Here is an 18,254-nt window from a genome sequence, read left to right as displayed (position 1 = left end):
AACAACATTAGTTTTACTCTCAGTTCTGACTCATGGGGTGATTATTGTACAGTACCTTCTGATCACCAAGAGGTCCTATTTTCATTTACTACATTATACAAATTCACTATATTGAGTGATAATATAGAAGAAAAAAAAGACAACAATTTTGTCAACAACTCTTTTACTAAGAGAAGAGGATGAAAACCAAAAATAGATATTTGACAATATGCGTGTTTTGTTCTCCTTGACAAGCCTGGCTGGAAGTCACTCATAAAAAAGGTTTGTGGTAATGATGGCAGTGATGTGTTAATGACTGAATGATCCTGACTTCCAGGCAAGCGCTGGCTGGATTCAAGTGTTAGCTAACATCAGTTTGCTAAAGCAAAGTTAACTTCTTGGTCAGGCAAGTGAAATTCTTTATCATACTGTCCTATTGTTTGAGTGATACGTATGGGGGGAAAAAAATGGGTTTTTACGACATGGCCAGTGTGTCTAAAGGTGCATCACCTGTTGTTGCTATTTATAGCCTGTGCAGCTATGCATTTACGTCTTTGGACAAGCAAATCAATTTGTTTTCACTTATTTGCCCTGACCAGAAAAAGCTTAAAGGCAAACCAATTAATTACTATCTAGTGAAATTGTTATTTCTAAGATTACACAACAATTTAAGTGGAAGATATTTGTGTATTATTTCTTTACTTATTTTTAACAACTTACAAGGCAGGCTGTCTGGCATGTTTGCAAACATGGAGGCTTATTGGCCTAAATGGAATAGCTTAAAGAGAGAAAACTCTGACTTGTGTTTTTCTGTTGGCTTAAACTGGACTAAAGGTTTTTGGACTTCATTAACTAAAACTAGGGGGGATAAAAATGACTAAAATGTGATAAAAGTTGCAAATCATTTCCATCTAAAGAGAAGGCTGGATAAAAAATAACTGCCACAATTATCACTTACATAAATCACACTGAATAAACCACCCATAACTGCATAAACATAATTTTGGCTTACCAGGTCTAGGATCTGCATCAATTCATTATACACTGACAGTGAATACCTAGTGTTTTTAGACAGTACAGTACAATAAGAGTATAGACTGAATCACTTTTGAACATCTCCAACAGTCAAATCTGGGTAGAAGTCTGGCTACTGAATAGCATTGCTTTGTGAGGTTGGCAAACTTTATATGTGTTGTCACTTTCAGCCAACACTGTAACATTTATGGATATAAATGCGGTGGTCTGACTAGTTTTACGTTTCTGCTGTGCATATTTCATGTACACCGTACACCGTACATGAAACATGTAACATATTTAATACATGAAGTACACTAAGTATGTAATATATTTCACGTACACATACATGTACATAGTGGATGTAACAAATATATAACATGTTTCATGTACACAGTACACAGTACATGAAACATGCTATATAAATCATGTACACGGTACGTAAAACTACTACTTTTTTAAAAACTTTTTTTTACTACTACTACATTGCTAGTGTCTTTGATATATCAAATCTACCCAACAGGGACACCTCATTGCAGACTAATTGCTGGTTTTGGGTAAACTAAAGCTGTCATTTTCTGTGTCTGTAGCCCAACAGTTGAATTCATTCCCCAGCCTAATATCAGTGCAGTTTCACACATGCATTTTAGATGGATTTAGATGTACAGATTTTGAAAACATGATAAACAATTAAAATTAAACTGTGTGTAAGCCACATGATGAGTTAGTCTACCCAGATATTCTTTTTCACAAACGTATTTAGCGCTTCTATCATGGATGTCACATAGAACATGACATCAGCAGTGACTTACCAACACATATGGGAAATAAGGACCAGTTCACTATCACTGTGCATAATTGTGCTGTGCAGCTGGGCCTTATCACACAAAGCTTGACTGCACATGTGAACTTTCATTTCAATGTGACATGTACGCACCAAGCACACACACAAAAAGACACCACTGGCACACCTGCCACTACACATGTCTTGTATGTCTGAGGTCTTTCATGGGTAGAAACAAAATACAATGGCGTCTGAGGGGAGCTGACATGTTTGACTGGTTTTCCAGCTGATATTTCTGGCACATGTGGAGCATAAAAGGGAATGTTATCTTAGGAAAAGATACACTGTCGCCAACTCCTCAAAAAAAAAAAAGCTTTCTCCACAGAAGCTGCAACCTTGGGTATGACATAAAATGCAACTGTGATCAGCTCACTTATGCCAACAACATTGTAAATGTGTGCATTATCCCCTGTATTGACAACTTGTGTGTAGCATCCTTTCTGCTTTCCACCAGAGACACACACACCATCCCTTATTTGACTTCAAATAATATCGAGGCAAAATTCTATGATTTACACGAACACACTGGTTGAATAGTCTGTTCGGCTTCAATTTGCTGTTCCATTCTTTCCAATTAATTTGAACACAGCAACTGTCTGTGTGTTCGGCCAACTGTGAACAAGAAAGGATTAAAAACGTCTCGGGGAATAGAATACACACGTGGCTTTTCCATATCCATTCCATAGCCATAACATTAATTTAGTGTTTCAGTTTGAGCTGCAAAAGAAAAAAAAAATACTCAGGTACACTCAGGTCTTTTTTTTTCTTTTTTAAGGACCTCAACATGTGACACAAGTCACACTGAAGACAAATAACAAATATTGCAGCGCCAACTCAATGAAGTCATCCATCAAGCAGCAGGCAAAAATGATTCATCACATACACTGTAATTGGCTTCTCATCCCTCAAAGCCCACGTGTGTATTTCTTATAGAAAGGTTGGCCGTGTCATTGGGCTCTTGCCAAATGTTTGCAGAAGCCTTCTCTTGTGGGAGGGTGATCACCATCTACAGTCTATTTATAGTCAGTCTCCCTATCCGTGATTGAAGCACCTGTAAAATAGGCAATTTTACAGTCACTGCGCCTAATCACTCAGCTGTGGGTGGGAAATAACCTGCCCAGGAGAGCTGAGACCTGCCAGCCGGATATGAGAGCGCACAGTGCGTATCGTTTATTTGAGCGCGCGTGTGTGTATGTGTGTGTGTGTGTGTGTGTGTGTGTGTGTGTGTATATGCAAGCCTTTTCATGTCAGTATGATTTTATAGTAATTAATTTAAGTAAAGGTATTGTATGGCTGCAAATACAAAACAGACACTGACTTTAATTGGTTTTAAGTTTAGACATTTCTAACTCTGTGACCATTTCCCTTCAGAAATTCATATGCATTCGCACATTTGCATCTGATGACAGAAACTGCTTATTAAAGTTTGCCCACTGAGCAACAGCTAGCACCACGGCCTTGTGCGTTTAAGTGCCAGCTCTTTCACACAACAGGGTTTTGCTTTTTTAAAAGTTAATTGCCCACTTACTCAACCCTCCAGGGAAGAGCCCCGAAAAGGTAAGAATGAGGAAATTACGCAGAGCCCTACCCACATGTGGGCACATAATAGAACCCTGTCACTCTTCCCAGGGTAGCAGCAGAAAGTGCTCAGCTTTTAAATAAAATGTAGCAGCAAACAACAAACAGAAATGGCAAGCAGCAGACAAATCTGTGCTGTGTAAACTCAGTTCAGATCATGTGGAAAGGCACTGCCATTTCTAAATGTGAGGCATGTATACATTTAGCAACTTTCTCGATTGTAATCCTGACTGGTTGCTATGTCAAAGGATTCATATTGACATACTTACATACCTAAATTTCTTGCCATGTGTTACTATGAATAAGTGGCAACTATATAGATCAAATCCAGTGTAACTTTCCAAATGTATTGGAATTCATGCACTGGGTGTCCATGTGGATGAAACAACATTCTAACATACGCAAGTGAGGAAGATGTGACAAAAATGGCAGCAGTGTTTCTGTGTTTTACGAAGACACTGAGTACAAGCAGCCAATGAAATGAATCGAGTACACAGAGATCAACAAGCCGGCGCGTCTGTGTTTACAGTGCCACGGGTGATTAGAGTAACGCTTAGTATTAGTGACTGACCAACTGACATCAACCAACCATCTGAAAATTGTTACACTAAAGAGACAACCAATAGGTTAGGTATAGGTATTTCTGTATTGGAGGTTAAACACTAGAAGGCATCAAATGAGACAAATGACCAGTGAGGAATGTAAATGTTTGATCAACTAGACATGGTGGCTTAGCCTGGCAATGCCATGTCACAACTGTAGCTTTGTACTGTGGCAAGGCCATGGTTGAATTAGCAGGAAAGAAACAGAAAGTCCAGTATTAGAAAAATTAAAATCAGAGCATACACCACTTGTTGGGCTGTTATTTGTCTTTTCATATTTTCTGATTTTTTGAGGTGGAAAAACAAAAACACCAAAGTGAGTTACTCATGAGAAATCAGCACTTGCAGTTGGATAATTAGTGACACCTGATTTGAATTGCTAACAGGCACCAACAGTATGCAAGACTTGGGGGGTCGATGGGCTACTGAGTCACATCTAGGGTTGGATACTGAACTCAGCACTTTTAAGGGTACCGACTGAATTACAGTGGAACTACGAATTACCAACTCAATCAGTGGCAAATTTCAGTACCTGAAAGCACATCCTTTGAGTAACATTATAGAGACAAAGAGACAGTGCAAGACATCATTCCTGCAACAAGTTATAGTAAGTCAGGGCAACACCTACTGGTGCAAAATACAAAGCTGACTTGGTTAAATAAAAAAAAAAAATCTTAAAGCCAGAGTCTGCCATTTTTGAAGCCAGGTCTCCTTGCAGCAGCCACAGTTAACATTAGCCGTTTTTAGACAGAGCACCAAGCCGCCAATTTGCCGGTCATTTTGGCGGCTCGGTCCGCGGTTTTGGACAGAGGGCGGCAAATTGGGGGTCTGTTTTGGTCCGACCGATTTTCCGCCTCGAAGGGTACATTTATTTCCGCCTCGCCTGCTATCTAAAAACGAGGTGGAAATGTGCTAGCCTCTGCGTGAGGTGGCCGGAGGTGTCAATGACTTGCATTGTTGTGCGACCCACAGCCGGGGAGTTTTAAAACCAAGAAACAGCTGATCACAGTAGTCAGTCCATCACTTCATCCGTGTCTGTAGCAGTTTGGTTATGTTAGCTTCTTGGTGTGTCTACAAGCTAAGGACGGCCGCTACTCTCAAATTAAAAGCCCCCCGCTAAGAAACCCATTCTAAACTCCTATAGGGTGCAATGTAAAGCTCTTATTTTGAAGACAAATTCTATGACAATATTCACAGCCCAACTTCGAGCTTCACATAATGTCACATGTTTACGCCTACCTCAGATGCGGCTTTTGGAAAAGGAGCAATATTACACCTCAGTTTTAGAACTGACCTTGGAGCAAATGTGCCACCTTTTCTATCTAAAAAGGGCTACTATCATTCCTTTTGGCCAGCACTGCACTGATGGGAGAGTTGAACCGACATGAAGGACAAGGCATCAGCACCTTCATCAACATATTTATGTAATGACTTAGCAAGTTGGAAACGCTGTTGGACCTAACTGGGGCTTTTTTCAGTCTTGGTTCACATAATCATACATTTTTACTAGTGTTAGCCGAAAGTCAGCGTCTGACTGCATCCAAAATTCTTTACTAACATCCTCTTTAGATTGCCAAAACAGTATGTGAGAAATCTTAATATGAAACCAGTAGTACAAATATTACATAATGCAAGCCCTGCTGTCATGACAACAACAATATAATAGAAAATGCCAATGTTTCTTCTGTTTCTTTGGCTCATCAGATGGATGCTGCAATGGAAAATTGCTGTCTTCTACTGTTTGTCATTAATGTTCTTTTTGACAGTTAATTATATTTTATATAGTCCTGTATTGTGCTGATTTTCAATCAGTTTCTTAATTTCAGTCTTATCAAGGTTGAGTGAAGTACACAGTAAAAACAGTTTCTCCAGCTACTTCACAACCTTTTAAGAAGCTTCCTCCTTTGAAGCAATGTCAGTCATATTTGGCAACCTGTATTTTATAATTGAAATTACCTTATGTGTTATTACACAGAGAGTATAATACAGAGACAATGTTGGATACCAGTGCGGAAATCCAGGTCCAAGTACTGGTACCCTAGTCATAGTATTATCTAATCATTTGCAGATTGGTCAGTACATACTTCCACGTTCAACTGATGCTCTGAAAACGTAGATATAACTCTGCAAGATATAACTCTGCAGCACAAGCTCTCAAACTCTCAACCACAAACTAAGAAACTTCTCACATCTACGGGAAACTCATTATGTAGTGATTACTTTACTTTGTATGGAATCCTCATACTGTATATTTCATAGATCTCATAGATCTGAGTATGAACTTTTTTTAGTCTCTGAACATAATCTCCAGCTTCTAAAGCTTCTTACCTGTTTGAGCTTCTTCAAGTCTTCATCCAACTCCAGATTGTCCAAGATAACAGCCACAAAAAGACTGAGCAGAATCTAGAATGCAACAAGAGGAGGTGTGTGAGAACATATGCTATGCGTGAGCACATTACAAATATGCTCATCTCATTATCACTATCAAAAAAAATACAGGTTTTTCAAAAGTACAAAATGTGCTTAGTAATTGCATTTGTTGCTTCATCTGTTCAGGAAGACATCCTGACCGTCTGGGGTGATGTGTGAGTCATCCAGAGACTGTCTGTGCTGTGTGATGGCTCCGCATATAAGAACACCAAACACTGAAATGTCAGCACTTCTTACGCCTGCAAGTCTGATTAGCTGTGATTAGATGTACCACTTGAGAGACCACTGAAGGGGCAGGGGCACTAATTGAATGCATTAGGAAAACAATTCATGTATCCTTTTGCCACTTATTTCCCCCAACTGCTTGCACTGACTAACATAATGGAATACTGAATAAAATATACAATGCACTGAAAGACAACTTAAACTGGAACTTTTTCTGATTTTTCAAGCAGCTTGTACCACTACATTTTTGGAAGTATATGCAAATGAACAATGATGAACCTCCTTTCTTCCTCCCACTCTTTTGCCATTAAAGGGATATTCTGGCATAAGTTTAATCCATGGTCTAACACACAGTGACACCGAGTAAGACCCCCCTCAAGAGATCAAGTTTTCCGATCCCTACTTTATGTAGTTTTAGCAACCTCAGAAAAGACTGCAGGATAATACAACACTGCAGTCTATACCTCCAACCAAGAAACCGCCATCAAGAAGCCACTCATAGCCACAAATAATGCTCAGAACAGCACCAAACTTCAGCAACAGTACAAACAGGGTCCCAGCACATATTGTGCAGTCTAAAACTACATAAGCTAGCAGTCGGAAAACTTGATCTCTTGGGTGGGTGGGGGGGGGGGTCCTCTGGGGTCGGTGTCACGGTGTGTTAGACCATGGATTAAACTTATGCTTGAATATCCCTTTAAAGTTCTGCCAAATGACGCAAAATGTGTCAGTATACTACAGACAGCTGCCGCCATGGGCAGAGCCCAGAGCTTCTGGAGGAATAAAGATAGAAATTCGAGAACAGCATGGTTTTAAACTTTTGGAATTAAAAAGTGGATTTATCTTCACTCCTAATGACAGCTTTAACAGTTGAGGGTTGACGGTTTGACAAAAGACAGTTTAGCTACAAAAGAAGAAGATTAACCTCTTATCAAACTCTACAACAATGCAGCGCTGATAAAGTATGAACCACAGTCCTGTTCATAATCTGTTTCTCACCTTTAAGTTTTTCAACAACATGTTTTTGTGTGCTGTTTGGCTATAATATAATATCATTTGTAACTAGCTGACTATTTTACTGGTTTCTGTTTCAAAGGCGCTGTAGGTCGTCAACTTTTTGATCAAAAGGTCATGCCAGTTCAAAATGCTTCAAAAATATTTGCAATTTTCTATACACCATAGTTTTTCACAAAGGCCATCTTTCTGGCACTGAAATACTTCTTTAACCAAAAAACTCCAATGCAAAAGAATCTTCAACCTCATTTGACATATGTGTTTGAAACAGCACGGTATGTTGCTCACCAAGGTAGCGAACAGATGGTAGAGGATGAAGTAAATGGCTACTACTGGAGCCCACATGTGACCTACAGCCACCAGGGTCTGGTCCATGACATCTACCCAGCCCTCCTGGGTTAGGATCTGGAACATGGACATGAAAGCCTACAGGGAGGAAAGCACAGGATAAGAGAAATTGTGAGAAGCAAAAGGCTAGAGAGAGCAACTGAGTACACAAGTAGAAGGGGCGAAGAAAGGGAAAGAAAGACAGGGATGGGGAGGAAATTACACAGCAGAGAAAAAGACAGATCTGACATTTGAAACACGCTTTTTCACAGGAGCGCAAATATCACACAGCTGATATACATCATATCCCCTTCTGACCATCCTTCTCTAGCATGCGATTGTGAGGTTTGAAACACAAGCCAAAGAGAGCAGATAGGAAGTGAGGAGACCAACATTTTTCTGTTCTGCTGCCCTCTCATATACTAAGTAGAGGTCAGATGAAGGTGTATGAGAATAGCCAGCTGCAACACTGTGGCCCCTGGAGTCAAATAGCACGCCTGGGCTTCCTTCTTAGCATCTCACCTCCAGACAGCAGCCCCGTCCCTCCCAGCCCCCTCCCACCCGCTCCCAAGTCTCAGTCACCATGGATAAAGATAAACCCAGCAACAGGTCTGCCCTTAGGGGAGGCAGCCAAACATCATTAACTATGATGTGTCCGTGTGTCTGTGTGCATACATGTGGGTGTGTGAGGCAGAGAGGAGAGAAAATGAGAGAGGGAAGGGTAACACAGCATACAAGTGGCATCTGTTTACGAGCAACCCTTCGTGTCCCGCTGTGCCTGGGATCAGTCAAATGTTGGAAGGGAGAAAAAAAAAGGATGAGGATGGAAAGATATGGCTAATGAGATAAAAAGAAGCTCATGAGCACTCAGAAATCAAAGGAGGTGCCACATCTGCGGACGAGCAACCCATCATCAACGTCTGCAGGCCTCCCCCCCTGCTCATATGAATTTCTAAATTGTCATGCAGTGTTCCATATACAGTGCTACTTGTGTATTCTGATTTTAATTACAGTTCATGTTTCCCTGAGAGCAGAAAATTTAAATGTTAAGCCATATACAGGCAAAATGTGTTAGGAGCAGCTCAGCTAGGTCTTAGGAGCATTAGGTCTGGTTGATTTGCGCAGGTGAAAAGTATACCAAACAAAATCAGGTGATTCCAAGTAAATAAAAAACATTTTTTGAAAATGCTGCTTCAAAATGTTTTTAAATTAGCTGCAATCCAAACTAAATAAATTAAGATTTTCCCATTTCCAATAGTCCAAATGCAGCATTTGTAGATATAATGGAAGGTATGTTGATATCTAATAAACCAGCAGTCACTCACAGGAAGCCATGCATAATACAAGGCAGTGTTGTTATATTCGGCTTTTTAGTGGGCTGTGCTCGCCAGCCCACTATGGACACCTCTATAGCTCTGCTATAGGGTGTCCATAGTGGGCTGTGCGAAGCACAGCCCACTATTACTATTGCTCGCGCCTCTTCTTAATAATAATAATAATAATATTTTTCATCCTCCCGCTCGTTTTTGGCAGCTAACTAGTCCCGCACCGTTTGTCGCACACAAACAAAAAATATATCAAAACGTGCGTCTCGATCTGACTCGGTATGCTATCATTCAGATTTTTGAAATTCGAATTTTTCGCGTCGTAAGACGCGAAAAACTGCGAAAAATTTCCCATAAGGAATGAATGGGACGGGGTCAAAAACGTCGCAAATCTGCAACGTTATTCAAACATCTCCTGCTCTGGCATACGTGCGCCTAGAAACACCATTCCAACTTTAAAACGTAGGCACAAGTCTCGACTATTTAAGTTGTATTTGAACTTTTTTCCTACGATGTATAGTTTCTGAACTCTGACCCTTTAACGATGATGAGTGATTTGGGGAAAATTCAGGGTTTTCAATGAGTGTGTATGGCGGAATGTTCGCGCAGCAGAGTGCAGGAGACCAACTGACAGAGTGAGAGAGCCTCAAAAAAACACTCAGAAATTTTCTCTTTCCGTGACGATCCCGGCCACAAATTATGTTCAAAAACAGTGATATTTTCCAGAGTTTTAGCCACACTTGTCTTCTCTCTCACAATGTGTCCGCTTTTTCGGTGGGATTTACGGTTTTTGAATTATCTGCCTCTGACCGACCAGAGTAGCTCTCACTTCCTCCATTCACTCCAATGTTAATCGCGAAGAGGATTTTCGAAACTGCACCCTTTTTCAACTCGCTCGTGTTACCACATTTCGGACACGAGGACCACGAAACTTGGTGAGCGTGTTCTTTAAGGCATTTCTGGCTTGATCGTGAAAAAATTTTGGTGCTATCATGTATGGTTTTGAATATATAGCACCAGTTTGACGTCCTGCATGTGAGGCTGAAAGGGCTGAGAAAACAGCTGTCCCCAGTCCGTTAGCGGGGTGGGGGGGTCAGCACGATCACCGTGGCAACCGAGATCAGCTGGGCAAGCACAGACAGTCTGTCTCTCTCTCTCTCTCTCTCTCTCTCTCTCTCTCTCTCTCTCTCTCTCTCTCTCTCTCTCTCTCTCTCTGTCTGTCTCTATCTGTCTGTCTCTCTCTCTCTCTATCTGTCTCTCTATCTGTCTGTCTCTCTTTCTATCCGTCTGTCTGTGTCTCTCTCTCTCTTTATATATATATATATGTATCTGCCTATCTGTCTGTCTCTCTGTCTGTCTGTCTCTGTCTCTCTCTCTCTCACTCTGTCTGTTACTCTGTCTGTCTGTGTCTGTCTTTCTCTTTTTCTGTCTGTCTGTCTGTCTCTCTATCTGTCTATCTCTCTCTCTCTCTATCTGTCTGTCCATACATATATCTCTCTCTATCTGTCCGTCTTTCTCGGTCTGTCTTTCTTTCTCTGTCTGTCTCTCTCTCTCTCTCTCTCTGTCTATCTCTCTCTCTCTATCTGTCTATCTCTCTCTCTCAATCTGTCTCTCTCTCTGTCTCTCTCTCTGTCTATCTCTCTCTCTCTACCTGTCTCTCTCTCTCTCTCTCTCTCTATCTGTCTGTCCATACATATATCTCTCTCTATCTGTCTGTCATTCTCAGTCTGTCTGTCTGTCTGTCTCTCTATCTGTCTCTCTATCTGTCTCTCTATCTGTCTGTCTCTATCTGTCTGTCTGTCTGTCTGTCTCTCTCTCTCTCTATCTGTCTGTCTCTCTCTGTCTCTATCTGTCTGTCTCTCTCTCTCTCTCTGTTTGTCTCTCTCTCTCTGTCTGTCTCTCTCTGTCTCTCTATCTGTCTGTCTCTATCTGTCTGTCTCTCTGTCTGTCTGTCTGTCTGTCTCTCTCTCTATCTGTCTGTCTCTCTCTCTCTATCTGCCTGTACACACAAAGAAACAATACATCACAATGTGCAGCTCGATCTGATTCGGTATGCTATCATTCAGTTTTTCAGAATATCAATTTTTCGCGTCATAAGACGCGAAAAACTGCCAAACATTTTGCATAAGGCATGAATGGGACGGGGTTAAAAAAGTCGCAAATCTTCAACATTTTTCAAACATCTCTTGCTCTGGCATACGATGACCTAGACACACCATTCGAACTATAAAATGTAGATAAAACTCCAAATGATCAACATGATGTCATACTTTTGCCTTAGCTTTTGTAGTTTTTTCGTCACGGGGCAAAGCGCACAGCCCACTCTCGCGATTCCCCGGCGGGGAATTGTCTAGTGTTTATTTTACAATCCACTTTACAGTGAGAGCTCTTTTTTCTGTCGCTAACTCGTCCCACACCGTTGAGCGCACACAAACAAACAATATGTCAAAACGTGCGGTTCGATCTGACTCGGTATGCTATCATTCAGTTTTTAAGAATATCAATTTTTCGCGACGTAAAACGCGAAAAACTGCCAAACATTTCCCATAAGGAATGAATGGGACGTTGTTTTTCAAACATCTCCTGCTCTGGCATACATTCACCTAGAAACACCATTCAAACTTTAAAATGTCGGCACAAATCCTGTTTATTAGAGGTGTGTTCAACTTTTTTCTTGTACTGTGTAGTTTTTGAATGCTGGCCCTTGAAAGATGGTAAGGGAAATTTTCTCTTTAGATGATGCTCCCAGCCACAAATTTCACTCAAAAACAGTGAAATTTTCCAGAGTTGTAGCCACACTTGTCTTCTTTCTCCCAATGTGTCTATTTTCTCGGTGGGATTCACGGTTTTAGAATTATCAGCCCCTAACCAACAAGAGTAGGTCTCAACTGTCCCATTAACTCCATTGTAAATCAGGAAGAGGATTTGCAAAACTGCACCCTTCTCTAACTCGCTCCTATTGCCACATTTCTCAAAGTGGGACCACAAAACTTGGTGACTGTGTTAATTAAGGCCATTCCCGCTTGATGGTGGAGAAATTTTGCTGATACCATGTTTGCGTTTTCGTCACGGGGCAAAGCGCACAGCCCACTCTCGCGATTCCCCGGCGGGGAATTGTCTAGTAATAATAATATTTTTCATCCTCCCGCTCGTTTTTGGCAGCTAACTAGTCCCGCACGGTTTGTCGCACACAAACAAAAAATATATCAAAACGTGCGTCTCGATCTGACTCGGTATGCTATCATTCAGATTTTAGAAATTCGAATTTTTCGCGTCGTAAGACGCGAAAAACTGCGAAAAATTTCCCATAAGGAATGAATGGGACGGGGTCAGAAACGTCGCAAATCTGCAACGTTATTCAAACATCTCCTGCTCTGGCATACGTGGGCCTAGAAACACCATTCCAACTTTAAAACGTAGGCACAAGTCTCGACTATTTAAGTTGTATTTGAACTTTTTTCCTACGATGTATAGTTTTTGAACTCTGACCCTTTAACGATGATGAGTGATTTGGGGAAAATTCAGGATTTTCAATGAGTGTGTATGGCGGAATGTTCGCGCAGCAGAGTGCAGGAGACCAACTGACAGAGTGAGAGAGACTCAAAAAAACACTCAGAAATTTTCTCTTTCCGTGACGATCCCGGCCACAAATTATGCTCAAAAACAGTGATATTTTCCAGAGTTTTAGCCACACTTGTCTTCTCTCTCACAATGTGTCCGCTTTTTCGGTCGGATTTACGGTTTTTGAATTATCTGCCTCTGACCGACCAGAGTAGCTTTCACTTCCTCCATTCACTCCAATGTTAATCGCGAAGAGGATTTTCGAAACTGCACCCTTTTTCAACTCGCTCGTGTTACCACATTTCGGACACGAGGACCACGAAACTTGGTGAGCTTGTTCTTTAAGGCATTTCTGGCTTGATCGTGAAAAAATTTTGGTGCTATCATGTATGGTTTTGAATATATAGCACCAGTTTGACGTCCTGCATGTGAGGCTGACAGGGCTGAGAAAACAGCTGTCCCCAGTCCGTTAGCGTGGGGGGGGGGGGGGGGGGGGGGGGGTCAGCACGATCACCGTGGCAACCGAGATCAGTTGGGCAAGCACAGACAGTCTGTCTGTCTCTCTCTCTCTCTCTCTCTCTCTCTCTCTCTGTCTTTCTCTCTCTCTCTACCTGTCTGTCTGTCTCTCTCTCTCTACCTGTCTGTCTGTCTCTCTATCTGTCTGCCTCTCTCTCTCTGTCTGTCTGTCTGTCTGCCTCTCTCTCTCTATCTATCTGTCTGTCTGCCTCTCTCTCTCTATCTGTCTGTCTCTCTCTCTATCTGTCTGTCTGTCTGTCTGTCTGTCTCTCTCTCTCTCTCTCTTTCTATATATAGTCTGTCTGTCTCTCTTTCTGTCTGTCTCTGTCTCTCTCTCTCTCTCTCTCTCTCTCTCTCTCTCTCTGTCTGTCTGTCTGTCTGTCTCTCTCTCTCTTTCTGTCTGTCTCTCTCTCTCTCTATCTGCCTGTGCGCACAAACAAACAATACATCACAATGTGCAGCTCGATCTGACTCGGTATGCTATCATTCAGTTTTTCAGAATATCAATTTTTCGCGTCGTAAGACGCGAAAAACTGCCAAACATTTCCTATAAGGAATGAATGGGACGGGGTTAAAAAAGTCGCAAATCTTCAACATTTTTCAAACATCTCTTGCTCTGGCATACGTTGACCTAGAAACACCATTCCAACTTTAAAACGTAGGCACAGGTCTCGTCTATTTAAGTTGTATTTGAACTTTTTTCCTACGATGTATAGTTTTTGAACTCTGACCCTTTAACGACGATGAGTGATTTCGGGAAAATTCAGGGTTTTCAATGAGTGTGTATGGCGGAATGTTCGCGCAGCAGAGTGCAGGAGACCAACTGACAGAGTGAGAGAGACTCAAAAAAAACCTCAGAAATTTTCTCTTTCCGTGACGATTCCGGCCACAAATTACGCTCAAAAACAGTGATATTTTCCAGAGTTGTAGCCACATTTGTCTTCTCTCTCACAATGCGTCCGCTTTTTCGGTCGGATTTACGGTTTTTGAATCATCTGCCTCTGACCGACCAGAGGAGCTCTCACTGGCTCCATTTACTCCAATGTTAATCGGGAAGAGGTTTTTCGAAACTGCACCCTTTTTGAGATCGCTCCCGTTACCACATTTCTGACACAAGGACCATGAAACTTGGTGAGCTTGTTCTTTAAGGCATTTCTGGCTTGACCGTGAAAAAATTTTGCTGCTATCATGTATGGTTTTGAATATATAGCACCAGTTTGACGTCCTGCATGTGAGGCTGAAAGGGCTGAGAAACCAACTGTCCCAGTCCGTTAGCAGCAGGGGGGTTGGCACGATCACCGTGGCAACCGAGATCAGCTGGGCCAGCACAGACAGTCTGTCTGTCTCTCTCTCTCTCTCTGTCTGTCTATGCATATATCTCTCTCTATCTGTCTGTGTGTCTCTATCTCTCTCTCTTTATTTGTCTGTCTGTCTCTCTCTCTCTCTCTCTCTTCATTTGTCTGTCTCTCTCTCTCTCTATCTATCTGTCTATCTCTCTCTCTCTCTACCTGTCTGTCTCTCTCTCTCTCTCTCTCTCTCTCTACCTGTCAGTCTCTCTCTCTCTCTCTCTCTCTCTCTACCTGTCTCTCTCTACCTGTCTATCTCTCTCTCTCTCTCTACCTGCCTATCTCTCTCTCTCTCTGTCTGTGCATACATACTGTATATCTCCCTCTATCTGTCTGTCTTCTGTCTCTATCTGTCTGTCTGTCTCTCTCTCTCTCTCTCTCTCTCTCTCTCTCTCTCTCTCTCTCTCTCTCTCTCTCTCTCTCTCTCTGTCTGTCTGTCTCTGTCTTTCTCTCTCTCTCTATCTGTCTGTCTTTCTCAGTCTATCTGTCTGTCTCTCTCTCTTTTCTCCCTTTTTTCTGTCGCTAACTCTTCCCACATCGCTGAGTGCACACAAACAAACAATAGATCACAACGTGCAGCTCGATCTGACTCGGTATGCCATCATTCAGTTTTTCAGAATATAAATTTTTGTCTCTCTCTCTCTCTCTCTATCTATCTATCTGTCTGTCTCTATCTGCCTGTCTTTCTCTCTCTCTCTTTATTTGTCTGTCTCTCTCTCTCTCTATCTGTCTGTCTCTCTCTCTCTCTCTACCTGTCTCTCTCTCTCTCTCTCTCTCTACCTGTCTATCTCTCTCTCTCTCTCTACCTGCCTATCTCTCTCTCTCTCTATCTGTCTGTCTATACATATATCTCTCTTTATCTCTGTCTCTCTCTCTCTCTCTCTCTCTCTCTCTCTCTGTCTGTCAGTCTCTATCTGTCTGTCTCTCTCTCTCTGTCTCTATGACTGTCTGTCTCTGTCTTTCTCTCTCTCTCTACCTGTCTGTCTTTCTCGGTCTATCTGTCTGTCTCTTTCTCTATCTCTGTGTTTATTTTCCAACCAACTGTACATTGAGGGCCCTTTTTTCTGTCACTAACTCTTCCCACACCGCTGACTGCATACAAACAAACAATAGATCACAACGTGCAGGTCGATCTGACTTGGTATGCTATCATGTAGTTTTTCAGAATGTCAATTTTTTCGCGTCGCAAGACGCGAAAAACTGCAAAACATTTCCCATAAGGAATGAATGGGACAAGGTCAAAAAAATCGCAAATCTCCTTCTCTGGCATACATTGACCTAGACACACCATTCAAACTGTAAAATGTACATACAAGTCAAAATTATCAACATGATAGCATACTTTTGCCTTAGCTTTCATAGTATTTTCGTCACGGGGCAACGCGCACAGCCCACTCTCGCGATTCCCCGGCGGGGAATTGTCTAGTTCTTTATGTATTCTGACCAAGTATGAACCACTGTGATGTCTCCCATTGGTTGGCGCACTTCTAAACAACTGGAGGGAGCCACTGGGATGAACCTCCACACCAGCTGTATAAAATGTAGACTGAAATTTGGGTGCTTACCAAAAATTGACTGAAACAAGGCAAGTTTATGTTGAAATCCTGATGACAGATTTTTACAGTCTGTTAAAAAAAAAAAAATAGCCGTTCTTGCCTATGTGGTGATTCAGTGATGATTAACTGATGTAAACTTTACCTAAAGCACACAAAAAAAATGAATCTAATAAATACGATGAATCATGACCAGATCCATAGAAAATTTCTTAAATAGACCATGTGACTTGCATATTTTTGAAAAACATTTTGTATGCAGATTGCCCTTTAGTTGGTGCTAGGGTGAGTGAGACTGGTTCCTTACCCTGGGGAATGTGGTGAAGCGGTCCAGCTCCTCCACAAAACAGAACATCTGCAGACTGATGGCCGACATGACAATGAGAAGACTGGCTGTGAACACCACCAGGCTGCCTAGTTTTTTACCTGGACCAAATATCTTATACACAAAGTCCTCCAGAGCTGGGGAGATCTTAATCAAACGCACCACACGTAGCACCTGAGGGGAAAGAAGAATATACATGATAGTCAACTATAAAGCTGCTGCTTGTGCAAATGTTGTTATTTCTGGTCTTGGGAACAGAAGTTTTATAGTCTACACAAAATGAGGTTGAATTGTAAAGATTAAAGTAAATATCAGGATTACAAAAAAGCAAACATATAATATGCCATTGATTGCAAGTTGATTAAAAAAAAAAAAAAAAATGTATTGATCTGGACCCAATAGCAGAGGTGCAGTGATACTGTGCTCCATCAACAGACTTAGTCCCTAAATTGCTTGGTGACAATAACCCACAAAAGGTAATGCATCTTGGTCAGGTGTTGATCAGGGATCCAGAGAGTGGATATTGATCGTGCTCGGCACAGTGATGCCTCTGGCCAAAGATTTTTGTTCAATTCCCCTGGATAAACAGCAAAAAGAAAGGAAACAAACACGGGATGCTGGTGTAAGAGGGAACCTACAGTAAACAAATACAGCAATAACATTCACAGCATGATGACAGATGGGGTGGGAAGACACCGCTTTCTTCTGATGACAGACTATGATGACCACTATCCATTTTACAACAGATGCAAGCTCTGACGCTGAGAGCAAACCATAGGAGGGTAAACTCACAGAGGATATAAGGGTATAACATCAAAACTCGTTCTCTGCTATTCTTTCTTTTTGGAGCCTGAGACAAACACAGCTTGGAAATCTGAAATGGCAGAGAGGGATGCCACTGATGAACTGTAGAGATAAAAATCTTAGAAAATCAGATAAAATTTAATGTGTCCAACTAACTATCCATCAGCCTGGGTCTGATCACCTAGCACCAGGGCCATCCATACCATCCTTTTTGTTTTAAACTTATTATGCTGTTTCAAACACGTTTATCATATTGATACATATAACACTTGGATCATACTAACCCATCATACATTTTGCCTAGATTTTTCTCTACTTAAAATAAAATAACAAAGGGTTAGGTTTAGGGTGTTATGGTCGTAATAAACAAAAACAGGAAAAACAACAACGACAAATACATACGATAAATATATTTAGTAGTGACCTCTTCGAACGAAATACATTTGACTGTTATCGCAACCTATAAAATCAACAATGAACAATTGTGAGAATGGCTTTCCAGCTGTGTTTCCTGTGTGTGCCTCTGGCTCTAGCCTCTTGCAAGAAAAAGTTATGCTTAACATAAAATTGAATGGTATAACATGTCACATTGTCACTGTCACCCATATTCCACCTGTCATTTGAAACCCATAATGAATCGGGTCAGTGCATCCCTACTAGAAAATGTCCAAAACCATACAATGCACTGCCTTTCTGAATGAATGAATTGACTGAAATGTAAACTTGTGCTGCTTCTGAAGTCACTGCAATTCTGTCTGTAAGTGTTGAGGTGGGTTCCATTGGCTGATTAAAATCATTCTGCCAAGGGTAC

At 41.4% G+C, this 18,254-nt stretch overlaps 1 protein-coding gene across 7 annotated transcripts in view; it reads right to left on the bottom strand.

Moving 5' to 3' along the window:
- nalcn (sodium leak channel, non-selective) overlaps window positions 1-18,254 on the bottom strand; it is an 88,672-nt gene that overhangs the window by 31,848 nt on the left and 38,570 nt on the right. For all 7 annotated transcript variants that reach the window (XM_037109423.1, XM_037109424.1, XM_037109421.1 and 4 more), the window contains 3 exons: window positions 16,622-16,813; window positions 7,975-8,112; window positions 6,346-6,420 (listed from right to left, as the gene is read on the bottom strand). In XM_037109423.1, the coding sequence (XP_036965318.1) occupies window positions 6,346-6,420; window positions 7,975-8,112; window positions 16,622-16,813 (405 nt within the window). The remainder of the gene's footprint in view (window positions 1-6,345; window positions 6,421-7,974; window positions 8,113-16,621; window positions 16,814-18,254) is intronic.

The sequence above is a fragment of the Acanthopagrus latus genome, chromosome 9 (genome assembly GCF_904848185.1).
Source record: "Acanthopagrus latus isolate v.2019 chromosome 9, fAcaLat1.1, whole genome shotgun sequence".
Classification (NCBI taxonomy): Eukaryota; Metazoa; Chordata; class Actinopteri; order Spariformes; family Sparidae; genus Acanthopagrus; species Acanthopagrus latus.
This window is presented reverse-complemented; position numbering and strand designations above follow the sequence as displayed.